Here is a 19,580-nt window from a genome sequence, read left to right on the forward strand (position 1 = left end):
AATCTGATGACTTGGACAGCCTCTCGGTCCCCAATGCTTTATCTTAGGTTTAATCATTTCATGTTATTGCACTTTCATTCAGTACTCAAATATATAAAACCATTGGCTCTGATATCAAACACTTTAGTGGGCTTCCTTTCAGGGCTATCTTCTGGAAAATATCATTAAAACATGCCTTTTCATCTGTCTCTCTTGAAAAACTCCTGAAAATTAATGTTTCATTTTTGTCAAGTCTTTGCTATTCTGTATTTGACATCCAGTTTTTTTTTCTAATTACATTGCTTAAACATATTGAGATTTTTCAGTGTTACATATAACACAAAAGAGCACAGTACAAGAACAGGCCCATCAGCCCATGAGGTACTTGCAGACCATGTTGACAAATGTATAATCCTACCTAACCACACCTGGTCTATAGCCATCCATTGTCTGCTTGTTCATGTGCCTGTATAGATGCCTCTTTAACATTGCTGTCGATTGTACTTCCATCACCTCCCATGGCAGCACATTCCATGCACCTGCCACTCTCTGTAACAAAAAATGTTGCACATCTCTTTTAGGCTTTTATCCTCTGGTATTTTGCTTTTCCACTGTGGGTGAAAGCTTCCAACTATCCCCTCTGTGCCTCTCACTTATGTTAGATTGCCCTTCAGCCTCTGATGCTCCGGAGAAAACAATTCAAGTTTACCCATCTCTCCTTAATATGGGCTGCATCCCAGGGAACCTCTACTGTATCTTTTCCAAAGCCTCCACAGCCTTCTTGTAATGTGGCAACTAGAACTGCAACATGACTTCCTGATTTTTATAATCAACAGCAAATGCTGTCTTTATCTACTTGTGTTGCTACTTTCAGGGAGCTGTGGACATTCACCTTGAGCTCCCTCACTACATTAATGGCCACTAAGGTCCTGTATTTACTGTACACCTTCCTCTTGCAATTGACCTTCCAATGAGCAACTCCTCACACTTGTCTGGATTAAATTTATGTAATCTAATCCTACATAAAATACTGTTGACATATTTAAAAAAATGATTGTAATAAGGAAATGTTATTTATGTGGAAGAGCCATACTTCACTGAAGTGCTAATAATATTCTGAATATAATTTTTGAGCAAAGATTATCAGTGACATTACCTTAATATGCCCCAAATTTTCTGTGCCCCCTGACAATAACTGCTAGGTCTGAGATGTTTTGATAACCTGTTGAGGTGATTAGTCTAACAAAATCTGGGTAATGTTTGTCAGATAGTGAGCTATAAATTTTAAGATCTTATTTATGAAAGACTTTGAAATTAAAGACTTTAAAGACATTATTGAAATAAAGTAACGCAAAAATAACTGTTTTCAATAGGTACACTTAATGTCTGAGAAATGTATACAATATACATCCTAAAATTCTGTTTTGTAATGTTTCAGACAGGGACAATTGAGGAGAAGATTTTCCAGCGTCAAACTCACAAGAAGGCACTGAGTAGCTGTGTAGTGGATGAGGAGCAAGATGTTGAACGACACTTCTCTCTTGGAGAGCTTAAGGAGCTCTTTACTCTAAACGAGAACACAGCAAGTGATACTCATGATAGGTAACAGTTATATCTGTATAAATTTTACAGCTGTTTTTAAATCTTGCCTGAGAGAATCATAGTAGTGTCGTGAGTCACTATAAAGGCAGAGTATGAAGTGATGCTGATATTAGCATTAATGGTAAGTACAACCAACAAAAAGCAAAAATAAATTTCTCACAGAAGGAAATGTTGGTTGTCTGTTGTTTCTGACAATGATGTAACCTGTGTGGAAGGGGGTTTATAGTGGAAAAAGCTGCTGCACTGGGGCAGTTCCACTCTCTTGGCCTTAAAAAATCATGACTGGAGACTTCCTTGGCTGCAGCGTATAGCCATGATGCCTCTGTGTCTCGACATGCCCTTTGCTCTCCATAAAGCGTTGTAGCACTGCCATTGGATCTTGTAATGGATCTCATCTGCCCAGTCCGCCAGAATTGGCTTTGCATGCTAAGGTAGGCATATCCCAATCTCCACGGGTTTGGAGGTTCCCGGCTATCCTGACCTGGTTTATTCTGCCTGTCGAAGCGGTGTACCAGGGTGTGGTCACTGTTGTATGCAAACAGTTGCTTAGAGCCACAGGTGAGAGCTGGGTAGCAGGTAGGGACCAAAGGGTGGAGCACAACAAGCCCAGCATCAGAGGTGCTACCCCTCTCTGGAAACCCCATTCACCCTAACAGCAGGAAATAGTTTATACACTATGACAATAGAACAAAGTAAGTATTTTACATTGTGAGGAATGGCAGAGGATAGGGCTCATATCAGAAGTTTTGGTGCCTTTTTCCTGATGTGCTTGGGACCACACCATTGTTACTGCTGGGAAAACTTATCAAGCATTCCAACTACAGAGGAAATGCATTACAAATCCATTTTGTCTTATAGGAATATGTGAGACTAAAGTTTGGTTAATGTAAGTTGTGTACTTAATCGGGAGGTTTTCAATTTAAAGCTCATTCCACTTGTATGCTACAAATTCAAATTTGAATATGTCAGAAGTTGTCATAAGACACTGAAGTCAACAAAAATTAAAGTTAGCCAAACAGTTAACAAATAACTGTCAGTTATTTCTGATCTGACAGTTATTTCCTTCTAATTCAAACAATGCTCTTAACTTCCTTCTACAATAAACTGCAGTGGTTTGTAAATCTCTGTAGATTTGTCTTCACCTGAAGCTCACGATATCATAATCTCTTCCCCACTGCAGGCTGAAATGTCGTCGATGTGTGAATGGTCACCAGGTGCGCCCCCCTCCCGAAGACTCAGATTGCACATCAGATGTCTCTCAGTGGAATCACTGTGAGAATAAACGTGGACTGCGCGATACGGTCCTTCATTCGGCCTGGGATGCTGCAGTCTCCTTTGTGTTTCATCACCACTCCCATGAGGAGCAACGTGGAGTTATCTGAGATACTCAATGGTTATAAAAAATGAAGATTCATTAAAGGTACCTAAAATGGATCAGTTGGCTTTCTGAAATCTTATTGCATTTTGGTGTACCAACAATGAAGGTTCTGAACTTTGAGGAATCTGCATGAGGATCGGCTGGCTGCATTACTCCACTTTGATTTCATTTATTTGAATATGCTGCCTTTCACAGATTGCAAAGAAAATATTCATCACTGTCCTTTTACAGTGCTCCTGAATGCTGTATCATTTGCAAATAGAACACTTGAAACATCTAGTCTTGTGGAAAGCAAATGTCTGCATTGTATATTGTGTAAAGACTTACTGTGATCTATTCTGTGAATAGGTGAAGGCTCATTCTAAGCTATATTTTGTTAAAAGTATTGGGGGAGTTGTAAGTTGTGGGGATGAATCAGTAATATTTAAGTGTTAATACAGTATTCATGTTCAAAGAATAGATGACTTAAAATTCATATGTATAAAATACTATCTTCAATCTGTTATTATCTCTAAAGGTTTATATAATTTCAAGATTCCTGATGCTCATAGATCATTGAGCCACATTGGTAGCAATATATTTAAATATTGCTTTAAAGTAATAGTTCTCTGTTATAAGACTTGCTGATCATTGGGAACATTAGTATGAAGTGTTTCTGGAGATTCAATATTTTATCTTTGCTCTATTCAAAACACCTGTGCATCTACTGTTGAACTACTGCTAATAGCTTTATTAATGGCTAATTTAGGGAGGTCCAAGGTCTGAGCTCAATTTGTTCTGCCCCAGATCAACTGTCTGCACTTTTAAGTTGACAAAAGTACCAGCTGATGGGAAAATTCTCCTTTAACCTGATCATTGTTCTCCATTAAATCCACAATGTGATTGTCTCCCTTATTTTTAAATGTAGCTGTTGTACAGTACTGAACTTAATGTACTAAGCCAATAAAAATCATGGTTTCCTTTTGGTTTGAATGTAAACTGTGGCTGAAGCACACCTGTTTCCATTTTAAACTATGTATGTTTGGGTTAATTGTAATATGAACATTTACTTTCCTCTCATGGGACGTTGGTATCAGTGGCAAGGGCCATATTTAATGCACATTTCTAATTGACATTGATAGGGGTGGTATGTACCATCTTGAATGGCTTTGGTTACCATGCCGCGCTAATGCCAAGTGGAAAGTGAGTTTTCAGCCAGTTTTTATTGCTGGTTATCTTGTGGATTAATACTGAACAAGGAAATGAAGATATTTGGGGAAATGCTACTATGAAAACATTGGCCGTTTCTGAAGTTGAAGTGATTAACATGAAACAAAACTCATGTTAGAGATGTTTTGACTGCTGTAAAAAAAAAATCACTTGCCTTTTATTTTGAGGCTCCTTGTTGCCATAATTGGTCAAATGTTGCTATCAGCATTTACATTAGCTACAGCAATAAATAATACACAAGCTTAGTGTATTTAAAAGCTTTGTCCAATGAACTTTATTGTAAAACATTATTTAATTACTTGGAATGGTATCATCTTCACAGAACCAGGCACAAAAAGAATTAATAATGAACCCCAAGAACAAACTGGTACATGTCAAGGTGTATTGAGCTGCCCTAAAACAAAATCCTACTGCTAAAATTGCTGTTTGTACAAAGTACTCTGAGGATTTTGGGGAGGGGAGAAAGTTCCATTTCATTGTCTTTCTTGTCCAATATACTTAAACTGAAACAGTACCTTTAGAATGGATGAATTTCCAGTCAAAAGTACTTCTCAACTGCAAGTATACAAATAGCTTTGCTCATAAAATAAAAAAATCCATCTGAACAATAGATGCTGTATTGCAATATCTACATTACACTGGAATGGTCAGCAAGTGCTTGTAATGGATCAGTAAGGGACTGTACTGTGATTACATGACATTTGTTCTTGAAGACTTTAAGTGCCTCTTGGGTAAGTGCAGGATCTCTGAAGAATAGATTCTCGCTTACATTCAGTTCCTTCAGCTTTAGCCTGCCAGGCATTTCTGATTCAGCTCTCATGAGGAATGATGCAAACTCAAATAGTCCATCTCCACGAATACAATTAGCACTTGGAAAAGAAAATTATAGGCTGATTATGAAATTTGATTTATTAAAAATGTATCAATTTTATAAATACTGTTATATTATGGAATTGGTAAAGTTATTAATTACCTCATTTTTACTTGTAATCTCCATTAACTGCACTGCAACCCTCTTGGAATTTCTGCCTGTCATCTCTACTATATTTACAATAGGGATGTATTGAATTTCTTACAGGCATAAAGTGGATTAAATCCAAGACACAGGAGGTGTACAAACCAATTACTTGATTTTCTTTCTTTACCAGCTCCCATGAAATGTCCTAGATCTAAAATATTAGGTTTCTCATTTTGATAAATCTAATAAAGGTTGGATATACATAATGGATGGTAGGGCCCTGGGGAGTATTGAGGATTACAGGGACCTTGCTGTACAAGCCCATTAACACCTAAAGATAGCAGCACAGGTAGACAGTGAAGGTACGCGTGGCACTTCCCTTCAAATAAATAAAAAGCTGAACCATAGAAACTGCAAAAAACAATTCATTAGAGTTCGGGGGAAAAAATTTTAAAAAGTACTGAACATAATTATCCTATCAGAGTTGTACATGTTTTTGTTCTACCTATCCCCCTTTCCCACCTTTTCTACACCTTGTTTCCTCTCTTGCCCAATTCTGATTTTGGACCAGAAATGATACCAGTTTCTCTTTCTATAGCTGTTGCCTAGTTTTTCTAGCATTATTTGTTTTAAATCATAAAATAAACACCCAAAGGTCTGCCTATATTTGATACTTTGTGACATATACAAAATTGAGGGCATAGATTGGGTAGATTGTAGGAAACTTTTCCAACAGCAGAGATGCCTATAACCAGAAGTTACAGTTTAGGATAAAGTGCAAGGTTTACAGACATCTGAGGAAGAATTTTTCTTCCTGTATGTTGGTAGATTTCTAAATGCATGCTTGAGGGGATAGTGGAAGCAGTTACTCTCATAGCACTTTAAAAATATATCTGAGTGAGCATGTGAATTGCTAAGGCATAGAAGGTATCAGATTAAGAGCTGATCAGTAGGATTAATATACAAGGGCAAGCACATGGTGGGCTTTGTGCTGGATAACTGGCCAATTCAACAAAATTGGGTAAATAGATTCTTACTGCAAAACTAGCAAAATTTTAAGTCTAGGAGATATTTTATCCATTGGAATATCAAGATAAGTGAAAAATCTCCCAAAAGGATACAATATAACCAATTGAATGATACAAAATGTAGCAAACATGAGGAAATCTGCAGAAGCTGGAAATTCAAACAACACACACAAAATACTGGTGGAACACAGCAGGCCAGGCAGCATCTATAAGGAGAAGCACTGGTGACATTTCAGGCCGAGACCCTTCGAAATGTCGACAGTGCTTCTCCTTATAGATGCTGCCTGGCCTGCTGTGTTCCACCAGCATTTTGCGTGTGTTATACAAAATGTAGATTTAGTTAAATAGAAAATGTAAGGCCTGTAAGGGCATATGTACAAAATTAAGGGAGGGAAGTTTACTGGGGACATCAGGGTTAAGTTTTTTTTCCTTACACAGAGGGTTGTGAGTGCCTGGAATGACTTGCCAGGGATGGTGGTGGAGGCTAAAACAGGGGTATTTAAGAGCCTCTTGGACAGGCACATGGATGAAAGAAAAATGGAGGGTTATGGGGTAGTGTGGGGTTAGTACTTTTTTTTTTAAGGATTTTATGGGTTGGTACAACATGGAGGGCTGAAGGGCCTGTACTGTGCTGCAGTGTTCTATGGTTCTAAGAAAGGCTTTTAAAGATAATGTCCTATCTAAGGTGTCAACAGAACAGTTATCCTTTAATATCCAAATTTCTCACACTCATGACACTAAAAGCAGACAGTTCCAAACAAAAAGGAAGTTTGAGAGTTGTTTGCCTAAATCTATATGGGTAGATACATGGTAGGGAATCCAAAACTACTGTACAAGGCATCAGATTAGGATGAAACATGGAAAACCTACTGAACAATTTAGGGCTTTCGGCCCACAATGCTGTGCCGAACATGTACTTTAGAAATTACCTTGGGTTACCCATAATCCTCTATCTTCCTAAGCTCCATGTACCTATCCAGGAGTCCCTATTGTATCTGCCTCCACCACAGTTGCCGGTAGCCCATTCCACACACTCACCATTTTCTTCATAAAAAATTTACCCTAACATTTCCTCTGTACCTACTTCCAAACACCTTAAAATTGTGCCCTCTTGAGTTAGCCATTTCAGCCCTGGGAAAAAGCCTCTGACTATCCACAGGATAAATGCCCATCATCATCTTATACACCTCTATCAGGTCAAATCTCATCCTCTGTCGCTCCAAGGAGAAAAGGCCAAGTTCACTCAACCTATTCTCATAAGGCATGCTCCCCAATCGAGGCAATATCCATGTAAATCTGCTGTGCACCCTTTCTATAGTTTCCACACCCTTCCATGAGAGTAGATTTAAAAGGGACGACATTTTCCAAACAGAGTGCTGATTCTATGGATTAAGTTACTAGAGGAGACGGTGAAGGCAGATAGAATAGTATAAATTAAGAAGCACTAGGAGGGTAAGGATTAGAGGAATATGTGGTGAAATCAGGACTAGCTGGGGGGGGGGGGGGGGGCATCATAATCGCATGGACTGATTGGGTTGAAGGTTCCGTTTCCAAGCTGTGTTGCTCTATGATACTATAAAGGGAAATTCTGAACTGGTAAAACACAGAAGATATTAGCTTTAATTGATCATATAAAGTAAAATTTTACTGCCGGTTTCTGTAATAGTGAACATTTGGGCAATCCAAATTGAAGTTAAGAAAAATTCTAATTTTGAAATTTGAGCATGTCATTGCCAAATTCATGCCGTTGTTGACCAGCTGGTTAAAAACTCACCATCTCCTCAGAGAATACTGGGTCTGGAATGAACACATTTAAAACATGATTACCTCACATCCAGACAGGAAACACAGGATAAAGATTCCTCAGTAAAAAGTTTTGCCAGCAACAGCAGACCTTTGTTTCCTAATTACAAAAAGCATTAACATGTTATGTATTTTTGAATTGTTGCAATATCAAATCACTTTTATCCTTTCTAAGCAATAAAGTACATGTTTCTACATCAACCTTTTGATACGAGATATGGCTGTGGACTCCAAACTGGAAAAATATGGAACATTAAGATTAAGACAATAATTTTCCCTGTGAAAAGCAAGCAAAGCTCATTTGCCTATCTTGGCAGTTAACAACTGCCAGCGTGTTAAATTATGTCACAATATTTAAACATTTGTTCATAGGATCCTTGAACAGCAAAGCTTAATTAGCAGAATCAAAGCAATATATTTATTTTTATGAATTATTATTCTTAAACATATGTTTAAAATATGTAAACCACATTCCTACTGGCATAACCATGTATGGATGTAGCACAAGTAAGGAGTGTTTTTTTTGTAAACAGGTGAAATTACAAATTTATAAAAGTAGAACTACACTAACAATTGTGCACTGACAATAAAAATAAAGGAATATACTAACCTAATCGATTTGCAGGCAAAGACAGTACTCTGAGGAACTGGTTTTGCTTCAGTGCGTTAACAATTTCAGACACTCTTTCCATGTGGTTTTCAAACAGCCGGCAATTTTCCAAAGTTAACCCTGTGAATATGAAGAGAATATGTATGTTTAGGCTTAGCTTAAGGAGCCATATGCATTTGCAATTCATGAAGTAATTAATACATCAAGGAAAAGGTACATTAATATTAGTTTGAGCATTGAGTATAGGAGTTGGGATGTAATGTTAAAATTGCACAAGGCATTGGTGAGGCCAAATTTGGAGTATTGTGTATAGTTCTGGTCACTGAATTATAGGAAAGATGTCAACAAAATAGAGAGAGTACAGAGGAGATTTACTAGAATGTTACCTGGGTTTCAGCACCTAAGTTACAGAGAAAGGTTGAACAAGTTAGGTCTTTATTCCTTGGAGCATAAAAGGTTGAGGGGAGACTTGATAGAGGTATTTAAAATTATGAAGGGGATAGATAGAGTTGACGTGGATAGGCTTTCTCCATTGAGAGTAGTGGAGATTCAAACAAGAGGACATGAGTTAAGAGGCAAAAGTTTAGGGGTAACACAAGGGGGAACTTCTTTACTCAGAGAGTGGTAGCTGTGTGGAATGAGCTTCCAGTAAAAGTGGTAGAGGCAGGTTCGATTTTGTCATTTAAAAAAAATTGGATAGGTATATGGACAGGAAAGGAATGGAGGGTTATGGGCTGAGTGCAGGTAGGAGGGACTAGGTGAGAGTAAGCGCTTGGCATGGACTAGAAGGGCCGAGATGGCCTGTTTCCATGCTGTAATTGTTATATGGTTATATATGGTTAATATACCATATACCTATCGAGGTATCACAAATGCTTTACAGATTGAAATGCACCCACTGTTTAAATAAAGGCTTATGCAAATTTGCAAACAAGAGGGTGAGAAGTAAAATAACTAGTAATAAGATAAAGGAGTATTTGCTTATCTAGTTTATTGAAGGCTTAAATATAATTATTGGCCGGAAAATTACCCAATGTATTCTGCAATTAAAGATTTTATATTAACCTTAAGGGACACACAATGCCTTGATTTCAAGTTTCAATTAAAATTAGAGAAAAGAAGAATTACCTCTGAGTTATCAGTTTTAACTGATCATATATTTTGGCTTTCAGAAAGATTCTTTTAACTTTTCACAATAGGTTCAAGAGAAAGAAGATGACCAATGTGATGATAGTGATTTTGCAGTAGTATTTATCATTCCACATTAGGATAATGCTGCTACTAAAAACAGTGTACACTTATTACTGATACATATATGTTCTTCACACACAAAAGCTATCCAAAATTTTTGTCCAGAAATGCCAGTACCACATCTCACCTCTGAGAGGAGCATTGCGCAACAGATCTAGAACTTCCTTAAAGCAAACAGCAAGGTTGACATCTTCTATGGTAATCCATTCCAACATAGGTAGAGAGACTAGGAGCAAAATTATCATTAAGTTAAGAAAGTGTTTTACATACAAGGACATATGGTGTGGGCAGAGCTTCTCTTTTTGAACTCTTTCACCAATAATATGAGAATATTAAACATGACAACCTGAAAAGTCATACCAGATAGGAGAAGAAAGAAATTAACAAACAATGTGTTAAAGTGTTTCATTGTCAATATATTATTACAGGGTGCATGAAACAGGTCACTTTAGTACATTTTTACTTTGTGTGACACAGAAAATTTGTGATTGTGGTTAAGACAAATGTAATTTCATAGGGAGACATACATCATTATATGAAAATTACTTTTGACAAACATCAGAGCACATTACCACGCACATGTAGTTGCATGTAGCAATTTGCCAAGTTGCTCAGGTGGACTGAATGATGCCTTGTGCAGATTCAGACGTTTGAGGAATTTCAGTTCTTTTAAAACAGTGAGCAGCACGTCAACTTGTAGAGGCACATCTGTGCAACTCAGACTCAAATCCTTCAGACAACTACCTGTAAAAACAAATTAAGATTTAGAAGACTTTAAAACATCCAAATCAATATATCTTTATAGCTAGAAGTTATAAAATAATTCTATAATACCCAAGTCTGCTAACCAGGAATGTTAACCAAAGCTCTATCACAACTTTACTTAGACAGAAGCCAAACACCGATACACACCAATAACTACACCCGGAATCAATGCTTTGCACCCAGCCATTATTCCAATTCTTCCCGGTAATTAAAAATAAAATTCAAGATCAGGATCAGGAAAAGTCACCTAGTCCCAAGCCTGCTCCACCATTCAATGGCTGATCTGACTTTAATTTGAACTCTGCATTCTCACTTACCTAAAGTAACACATTCCCCTCTTTGCTCATCATGAATCTATTGACCTAATCTTAACAATGTATGAAACTTACTTTCTACTATCCCTTGATAAAGAAACTTTCAAAGACTCATGACACTGAACAAGAAAACATTGCTTCATCTGTTTTAAATGGGCAACTACTTTTTTTTTAAAGAAACAATGACCCTATTTCCAGGTTCTCCCATCAGAAGAAACTCCTCTCTGCATTCATCATTAGAATGAATGCCATTTTGTATTTTTCAACCAAGCTGTCTTTCAGTCTTCTAAGTTCCAAATAAGCTATGCCTGATCATCTTTTCCTCATAAGAAAACTTGTCCATTCTCGAGCTGTCAGTCTCTGTCTTCACCCAAAAAAGAACCTCCTTTCCCTCTCCCTGTAATTGATTATAACTGAATTATACCTCCAAAGTTTTCTAATTGAGTTGAAAGACTGAGGAGTTTCTGTTTACATTCCCATCTTACACTGCTGTTATCCAACAACCTTCTTGACAATCTTCTGAAACCTAAATACAATTTCACAATCACAATGATCGAACCTTTCTCCCACTCATCCTGAAGGTAATGCAAAGTAAATCAATATAACTGAAAATTACCCACCTGTTATTTCTGGAATATCGATCAATAGCTGGTTTTCCAATGACTCATTTCTTATTTCTAACAGGAATCTCAAATGGAATGTTTGAAGATGAGGGAAGATGCCAATTATAATTTTTAATAGTTTTACCAGGGGGAGGTGTAGAATATCATCTTTTAATACAAGAGTGGAAAGACAACTGCTGTGGCAACAAGAGAGAACATAGAGTCCTTTGAGGATCAGAAAAATGGCAGGACCCAGGCCTAAAAGCAAGAGAAATAAATCGAGTGACAAATGGATCTTTGTAAAACCTTATAGCATGTATCTACACACTACTTTATTGCTAATTTTCATGAAATATTTTGACTAAGTCAACACCAGCTTGCCATCAGGTTATAAGGTTGATTGAGGCTTAGTTACAAAAGAATCACTTGACCTAATTAAACTTGGGAATGGTTAAGACACAGAAAATATGTTGATAACTTTTCCTCAAAAAACTCACAGGGCTTATTAAAACAGCGATATTAATGGGATTAGACAAAAATAACTAATGCTGGATTCTTTATATCCACAGAAAACTGAAAAATAGTCATGGCAATGTTCATACACTATTTTGATAGCATTTATGATAAATTGACAAAATTGTAAGATAATTCCAAGAGAATTGTAAATCTGGTAGAAAAAATTTAGTGGTGTTCAAAACTGGAACTAAAATCCTACTTTTTTGTCCTCCTCTGTTTTAATGCAAATGTTGGGGATAAGTTACAAAATAACCATATTACATGAAAATAACATGATTATTGGTCATGCTTATAAACCAAATACGAAAACTTTACCTATTTTGTCATACACATAATGCAGCTAAATAAAAATACTTAATCATGTTCAAGTTTTCTGCTGAAGCTCAGAATTAACTATAGTTCCAAAGTATGTAAAAACTTCTTTTTCTTCTTTACAAATGTCCCAGACTAACCATTATATTCCAAAACCAGTTTCTGGAGGGAAACCCACGAACTGAGCAACCTGGAGAGCACCACAGCAGAACTGTAGGACAATGAGACAGACGTAATTTCCAACACCGACACACTCCTCACGTACAGCTCAGGAGAAGGAAGAAGTGTTTCATTGGCTTGCTCTTCCCCAGTAAAACCAAGATCACTCTGTTCCATTAGGCAGTCACTGTCTTCATCAGTGCCCGATGTGTTTTGTGCAGAGTTAGCTTTATTTTTACCTAACATAAATATATAGTCATAGATGTCTCCCTGTTTCTCAAACTCTTCAGGTAACCTTTGATTTGTCTTTGGATTTTCTGCTGACTTAAAGTTACATACATCTGTGAGTCGTAGCTTTTTATTTGTGTAACATGGAGACAAATGTTCTGAGGGAAGTGTGTTTTGATGGAAAACGTACAATTCATCTGAAGTTCCATTGTGTGCATTTGTTCCAAATTCACCAAAGCTCTTACTTGGAGAACGTGGTTCTTCTGAAGAATATTCTTGTACAATTACAGAGTTGTATTTTTGAAAGACATTTGCATATTTACAACACACTAGCTTTTCTAAAGTCCCAGTGACAGTACAGTAAGTCTTTGGTTCTTTATATGTCCTGCTTTCAGCTTCATGGAAACAGCTTGCACTCTCTTCAGAAGCAGTGTGATGTGGTTCAGAATACTCAATTTCTTCCATAACTCTACGACATGTAGGATACAACTGCCCTTTAATAATCTGTTGCCCACTGCAACAATTGCTTTCACAAGTCTTGTTGGAATGAGATGTGGGATCATACAGATCATGTGGTACAGAAGAATGTGCTTCTGCCAATGTTCTGCCATTACCTTCTGAAAAACACTTTACATCTGAATCAATACTGTGCGCATCATGATTCGTCAATGGACCATACATCCTGAGACAGGATTTGCATTTTTTAGCATGAGTTTTGCATGTATTATAACTGCTAGACTCATCTGCCATCCCAATATCTCCATGTGTTATTTCTTTATAGGTTACATGATGTGAACTTTGAGAAATCAGATCATCAGAAATAATATTGATAGCTGCAGACATGACACTGTTGTCAGTAGTACCAAATCTCCCGTCAGATAAAGCAGTCTTTCCAGCTTCCTGCTGGTAAAAATCCAATGTACTTCTCTGATCTGTTGGATACTTCGCTTTAATGTTCATCTTTAACCTGTCCTCGTCACAACAATCAACACACTGATGTTCTCTCTTTCCTGCATGCCACAGTCCTGCACTTGTCTTCAGTAGGAGGGCCAATAATTCAGGATGGGGTTCATTCCAATGAGACAATATCAGCTCCTTCACAATTCCATGGTGAATGAGGCTATGAAGCAAAGTTAACAGTGAATGTTGCAACATTTGATCTGCAGAACGTAGATGTTGAAACACCAGCTTGTGCACTGTACATGCTAAACGCCTACAAATGCTTGGATTATCAGCAATTTCTTTCACTCCTTGCAGCTTGTTGCGTATGACCAGCTTGCTAACATGTCGGGAAGCAAGAAATAATGCAGCTGAACGAGAATTATATAATCGCCTGTCACTCAAGGTATCCAATGTTCCCCACAAAACACCATGAAAGAATGTTTGCAAGAATTTTTGCCTCCAATTAACAGGTTCCTGTAGTAATGAAGGAAAGACAGGTCAATACACAGGAGCAACAGGTCACTATGATATTTCTAGAATCATCTCAAACATTCTTAAGAATCACTTTTAAATCACATTTAAAAATGCACCTTTTATCATGTGGGAGAATAAACTTTTAATCCACCAAGTGTAACTAATGATCCAGTTTTTTTAAAAAATATATACTGCAAGGAAACAGATCTAGTCAGCTAACATTTGAAGCAATATTACAGTAAATGAACACGAGCAAAATATCACAAGAAAACCATACTGATTCACATTAGTGCTTGCCAACAATTATTTAATCAAGATATTTGCCAAAGGAAGCTCAGTTGATGTTAAATAACATAAAAGAAACACATAAAATAAATTACAGATAAATTCAAAAGGCATCAAATTTGAACCAAAGGAACTTTTTTATGTTTCTACTTGGAATCAGCAGATTAGTGTACATTTGTCATTACATGCCCAGGTGAAGACCCAAGTCAGAGAAGTTCATTTTTGTTTAATACCAAAAGCTACAATTTCAGATAACTTCCTTGCTGTCTGTATCAGTGTCCAGCATGTTTGAGTTCTTTTCAAGTCCCCGTCCCCCGCCCCCCCCCGTATGCATAGAGGACATGCCCTGTGTGACCTGCTGGGCATGTCCAACTCAGGATTTTGCAACTCCAGATTCTTTAGTCTATTCTTTGGTCACTCTTTAACTTCTGCCATTCGCTCACTGATCATATACATTTCATTGATCAAATACATTGTTCGTAGCTTTTTCCACCATGGTCACCCCTGCTTTACTCTATCACAGACATTTCCCTAACCCCTACCCACCCTACAGTTTAATAAGCCCCCTTTGTCTCCTTCTCAATTGTGACGAGGGATCTTCAACTAGAAATGTCACCCATTTCTCTCTCCACAAACGTGACCTGACCTGCTTAGTATATCTAGCATTTTTTGTTTTTTTTTTAAAACCTATTTTAAGCATCTAGTGAATTCTAGTGAATTTAATTCAATGACAGACTGAATGCAAATTAAAACTATGCTATGGCTTTTCATTGACAGCAATAAATTGTGTTGCAGTTTATGTTTCCACAAAATTGGCAAAAATAATAACTACAATTCTAATTATTGATTGTATTGAATTCCCTAATTTTTACTTCAAATATTTATTAAAAATTGTAAATAATTGTAAAAATTGCACAAAAACTTTGATGGGGCCAGGGTGGGTCAACTTACTATTTTAGCTTTAGGATTTGTCCCTATCACATCCTTCCAAATCTGATGCCAAAAAGCCTGAGTAGAAATACCTAGAAAATATAAAAAGTAGACAAATTGAGATATTAATATTGAAAGCTGGAATATAGCAGTAAGTCCATTTGAGAGGGCTAGGTTGCAGGAAAGTAATAGAACACCAAAAGAAAGGGAAAGAGAAGAAAACAAACAAGCCGGGCATCAACATTTATCAGAAGAAGCCACCTGCCTCCACGTTGTGTATAGGTGACCCACATTATGGAGCAGTTGCATTTTCAGAAAACAGGCTTAATCATAATTTCCTGTAACACAAAGCTGCTATATCAGTGCATGCATCAAGAAACACGTGTTGAAAAGAAATTAATTTTATTTTGATTTATTCAACCATCAGGCTGTTGAACAAAAGAGGACAACTACGTATACTCATCTACTGCTGGTGTTCCCGCAACCAATGATCTTGCTTCAAGGACTCTTTATCTTGTTATTTTATGCTCTCGTTATTTATTGCTAATTATTTATATATTTGCATTTGCAAAATTTGTTGCCTTCTATGTTCTTGCTCTTCCATAGATTCTGTTTATAGCTACTGTTCTATAGATTTGCTGAGTGTGCCTGCGGAAAATGAATCTCAGGGATGTATGTGGTGACGTGCATGTACTCTGGTAATTTTACTTTAAACTTCGATATTTTTCCACAATAATTCCATGAAAGCAAACTTCATTCTATATCTCAAATCTCTGCGTTGTGATGTGAATTCTGCAATATCTGGGCGGGGGGGGGGGGGGGGGTCACCTGGATATGTATTTATCCCTTGAGGTATGGGACATCTTAAGAGAAGTAGACAGTTTAGCAATGAAGAAAGACTGAACAGCTTTGGTTCTAATACAATTGTTTTCAAGATGTGAACTTGTGGATATGGGATAAACGTGCATTACCTTCAATAGGTCAGAATAAATGTGGCTTTCTGCTCACAAACTTCTATGTACATTCTCAAGAATATAAACAAAACACCATTCTGCATTCACATTATTAGCCAATAATATACAAGAAAAATCAATTATTTATTTCATGACTATGACAAAGGAAAAATAAATCACAAAACAATGGACAATTCCCAGCTCCTCTTCAAACCATACCTGCAAGGTTTGAACCATAGGGAGGTGGGATCGCATCTCATCTAATAGTAGTCAACTAAATATTTATCATGAGTATTCCGGAAAAGGCCTGAAACACAAATATACGTGCTAGATGGGAGCATGTCTGTAACACATTTTGTCTCTCAACACTCCCTTATTCTATTACTAACCTTCTAATCTTCTGATCTTCATAAAACTCTGGTTAAGTAATGTCTGAAGTTGTGCATTCAGCTTTCTGGTCTCTCCATAATAGGAAGGATGCAAAGGTTTTGCAGAAGGTGCAAAAGAGCTTTACCAGGATGCTGCCTGGATTAGAGGGCACGTGCTATAAAGAGAAGTTCGCCAAACTTGGGTTGTTTTCTTTGGAGCAGAAGAAGATGAAAGACGAATTTAGGCAGTCAAGTGAATGGACAATGAGGGACAGTAAATCCTGAAGATGGCAGTAATGCAACAGTGTGGATGCCAACTGCCGTAAAAACCCAAGGAAGAAGAAGAAGATGAAGGGAGACCGGAAAAAAGTTTATAGGATTATGAAAGGTATAGACAGCCATAATCTTTCTTCCCAGGGTCAAAATGTCTAATACTACAGGGTGTGCTAGAGGGTGAGGTAAGCTCAAAAGAGATAGGCAGAGCAAGTTGTATTTAAGTGTCTGGAATGCACTGCCAGCGGAGGTAGTGGCAGCAAATATGGTAGAAGCATTCAAGGAGGTGTTAGATAGGCATGTGAATGTGTAGAAAATGGAGGGACAAGGAGGTTGCACACTCAAGAAAATCTGCAGATACTCGAAATCCAACCAACACACACAAAATGCTGGAGGAACTCAGCAGGCCAGGCAGCATCTATGAATAAGAGTAAACGGTTGATATTTTGTGCCAAGACCCTTCATCAGGATTGGAGGAAAAAAGATGAGGTTAGAGTAAGAAGGTGGGGATGGAGGTGAGGAAGAAATACAAGGTAATAGGTGATAGGTGAAACCAGGAGGGAGGGGGTGGGGTGAAGTAAAGAGCTGGAAAGTCAGTTGGTGAAAGAGGGTGGAGAAGGGGGAATCTGATAGGAGATGACAATAGGCCATGGAAGTAAGGAAAGGGAGAGGAACACCAGAGGAAGGTAATGGGCAGGTAAGGAAATAAGGCGAGAGAGAGAAATGGGAATGGGGAATGGTGAAGGAGAGGAAGAAGGCATTACTGGAAGTTTGAGAAATTGATATTCATGCCATCAGGTTGGAGGCTATCCAGATGGAATACAGGGTGTTGCTCTTTGAACCTGTGTGTAGACATGGATTGTCCTGGCAAAAGGGATTATTTAGTTAGGCATTTAATTTCTATTTTAGTTAGTTCAGTAGAACACAGAGACAAATGCTGTAATTGTTCTATGGTTAGCCTACCCACGCCGAACAAGATGTAAACTAATGCTTGTTCCACATACTTGATTCTGGCCCATATCCGTCTAAACTTTACTATCCATAGACCAGTCCAAATATAATTTAAATATTGTAATTGTACCTATCATATACCCAGTACCATTTGTATGAATAGCTTGCCTTTCAAATCCAATTTAAATCTTTTCTCGCTCACCTTAAACCTATGCTTCTTAATCTTAGACACCACTACCCAGCAAAAAGGTTGCATTATCTACCCTTAACATAAAGTATACCCCAATTTGACAACAATTATCAATATTTTAATTTTTTTCAAAGAATGGTTTGAAACACTCAGAACTTTAACCTTACTTTTGTTTACTGCAATCTCTTCGATCCTTTCCAGGTCGTAAATGTTTAAAAAATGCAGTAGCTCCTGCAAAACTGCTGTTGGCAAATCTACATGGGAAAGATAGGATTGAAAAAAGATTATAGATCTATTAAGCAATCTGCTGCAACCAGATCCCTTTTCCATGCACTTGCCATTACTTCTCCAGTCTTCCACATTAAGACTAGTTTATTGTCATATACATCAAAGGTGCAATAAAATTCCTTGTTTGTGTGGGCTCACAGCGTAAACAGTACACATGGTGTAAATAAACACAACAATAAATACGGTGACGAGCACAAAACAGCAGATTGTTGCAAAGTACAACAGAATAATGCCAAGGACTATTCTTGGCTTCCTTCTGTTTTTCATCTTCATGCTTCACCTCAGCATCATCCAAACTCTCCATATATGCGGGTATCATCCACCTCTCTTATTGCCATCTTTAGTAAACCTTTCACTTTCTTTATGAGTTGTCAGAAGTGTCTAATATCAGCAATGAAACTGCAGAAACTTTTTTTCGACATACCTCATAATGCAAAAGTTATTGCTTTCTATCCCTACCATAAATCTACTTCCTAATTACTGGCTTTATTCTTCCGCCGGCAGGCCCAACCTCAAAACCACATATAGCTCCAAAATTAATATTCACTGAGTACATCTCTCTATCACCTGACTCCAGCTGTCTCAGTTCAACTACGACGGAATAACCCAGTCAAATATATATCATAACAACCTTGCCTGAGCTTTCTAAGACATGACATCTAAGCTATTGTTCCTAAAAAAAGAGGTCTACTTAAATCCACCCCGACAATAGAAGACAGTCTTCCTCAGTGGCCGAGTGCCAGTAAACAAATCGTAATGCAAGATTTGTTTTTGCTGCCGTGGCTTGGACCTGAATGTTCTTCGGACCAAAGAACAGATTAATGAAGTTCACCTGCATCTTGTACAAAGCAGCAGGTATTCAGAGCGGTGTTGCAGCAATTATAGCATCATGTTTCTCACCACACATCGCCGGCTCCAGCCTGGCCACGTTCTCACTAATATTCCTGGCACAGAGCGTGAATAAGGTGGGCACATCGCAGCTTCTCGACTCCATGATCCACCCGTGAGACAGATCCGCCGCCGTTGCCCCGCCGCCACCTTGAGGAGGTCAACATTAGGCCGACCTTCCTTGACTTGTCGATTACGTCCGGCATTCAATTAATTCCGCCACTTTGACACGCTAGAAATTCATGAAAGTGATGGTAACTAAATGAAATCCTGGTTGACATATTCAACATAACAAAATAATTCCAAATATACTTTTATTCTCAA

The 19,580-nt window shown here is 37.7% G+C and overlaps 2 protein-coding genes across 3 annotated transcripts in view; one reads left to right on the top strand and one right to left on the bottom strand.

Annotated features, from left to right (window-relative positions):
• Positions 1-4,266, top strand: part of rad54l (RAD54 like) — a 38,465-nt gene extending 34,199 nt beyond the window's left edge. Inside the window, exons 18-19 of the mRNA XM_059984045.1 lie at positions 1,418-1,581; positions 2,762-4,266. Coding sequence (XP_059840028.1) covers positions 1,418-1,581; positions 2,762-2,963 — 366 coding nt within the window. The 3' untranslated portion in view covers positions 2,964-4,266. The remainder of the gene's footprint in view (positions 1-1,417; positions 1,582-2,761) is intronic.
• Positions 4,267-4,443: 177 nt separating this feature from the next.
• On the bottom strand, positions 4,444-19,420 carry lrrc41 (leucine rich repeat containing 41). Of its 2 annotated transcripts, XM_059984043.1 has the most exons (10): positions 19,269-19,420; positions 18,248-18,334; positions 15,367-15,437; positions 12,468-14,130; positions 11,518-11,757; positions 10,398-10,562; positions 9,946-10,044; positions 8,568-8,687; positions 7,982-8,057; positions 4,444-5,037 (listed from the first exon to the last, which is right to left on the bottom strand). In XM_059984043.1, the coding sequence occupies exons 1-10, from the start codon at positions 19,360-19,362 to the stop codon at positions 4,797-4,799; spliced, it is 2,856 nt and encodes a 951-aa protein (XP_059840026.1). In that variant the 5' UTR covers positions 19,363-19,420; the 3' UTR covers positions 4,444-4,796. The 2 variants fall into 2 exon arrangements, with proteins under 2 accessions (XP_059840026.1, XP_059840027.1); XM_059984044.1 differs by lacking the exons at positions 4,444-5,037; positions 7,982-8,057 and having other exon boundaries at positions 8,567-8,687; positions 10,391-10,562.
• Between the last annotated feature and the right edge of the window lie 160 nt (positions 19,421-19,580).

The sequence above is a fragment of the Hypanus sabinus genome, chromosome 11 (genome assembly GCF_030144855.1).
Source record: "Hypanus sabinus isolate sHypSab1 chromosome 11, sHypSab1.hap1, whole genome shotgun sequence".
Taxonomy (NCBI): domain Eukaryota; kingdom Metazoa; phylum Chordata; class Chondrichthyes; order Myliobatiformes; family Dasyatidae; genus Hypanus; species Hypanus sabinus.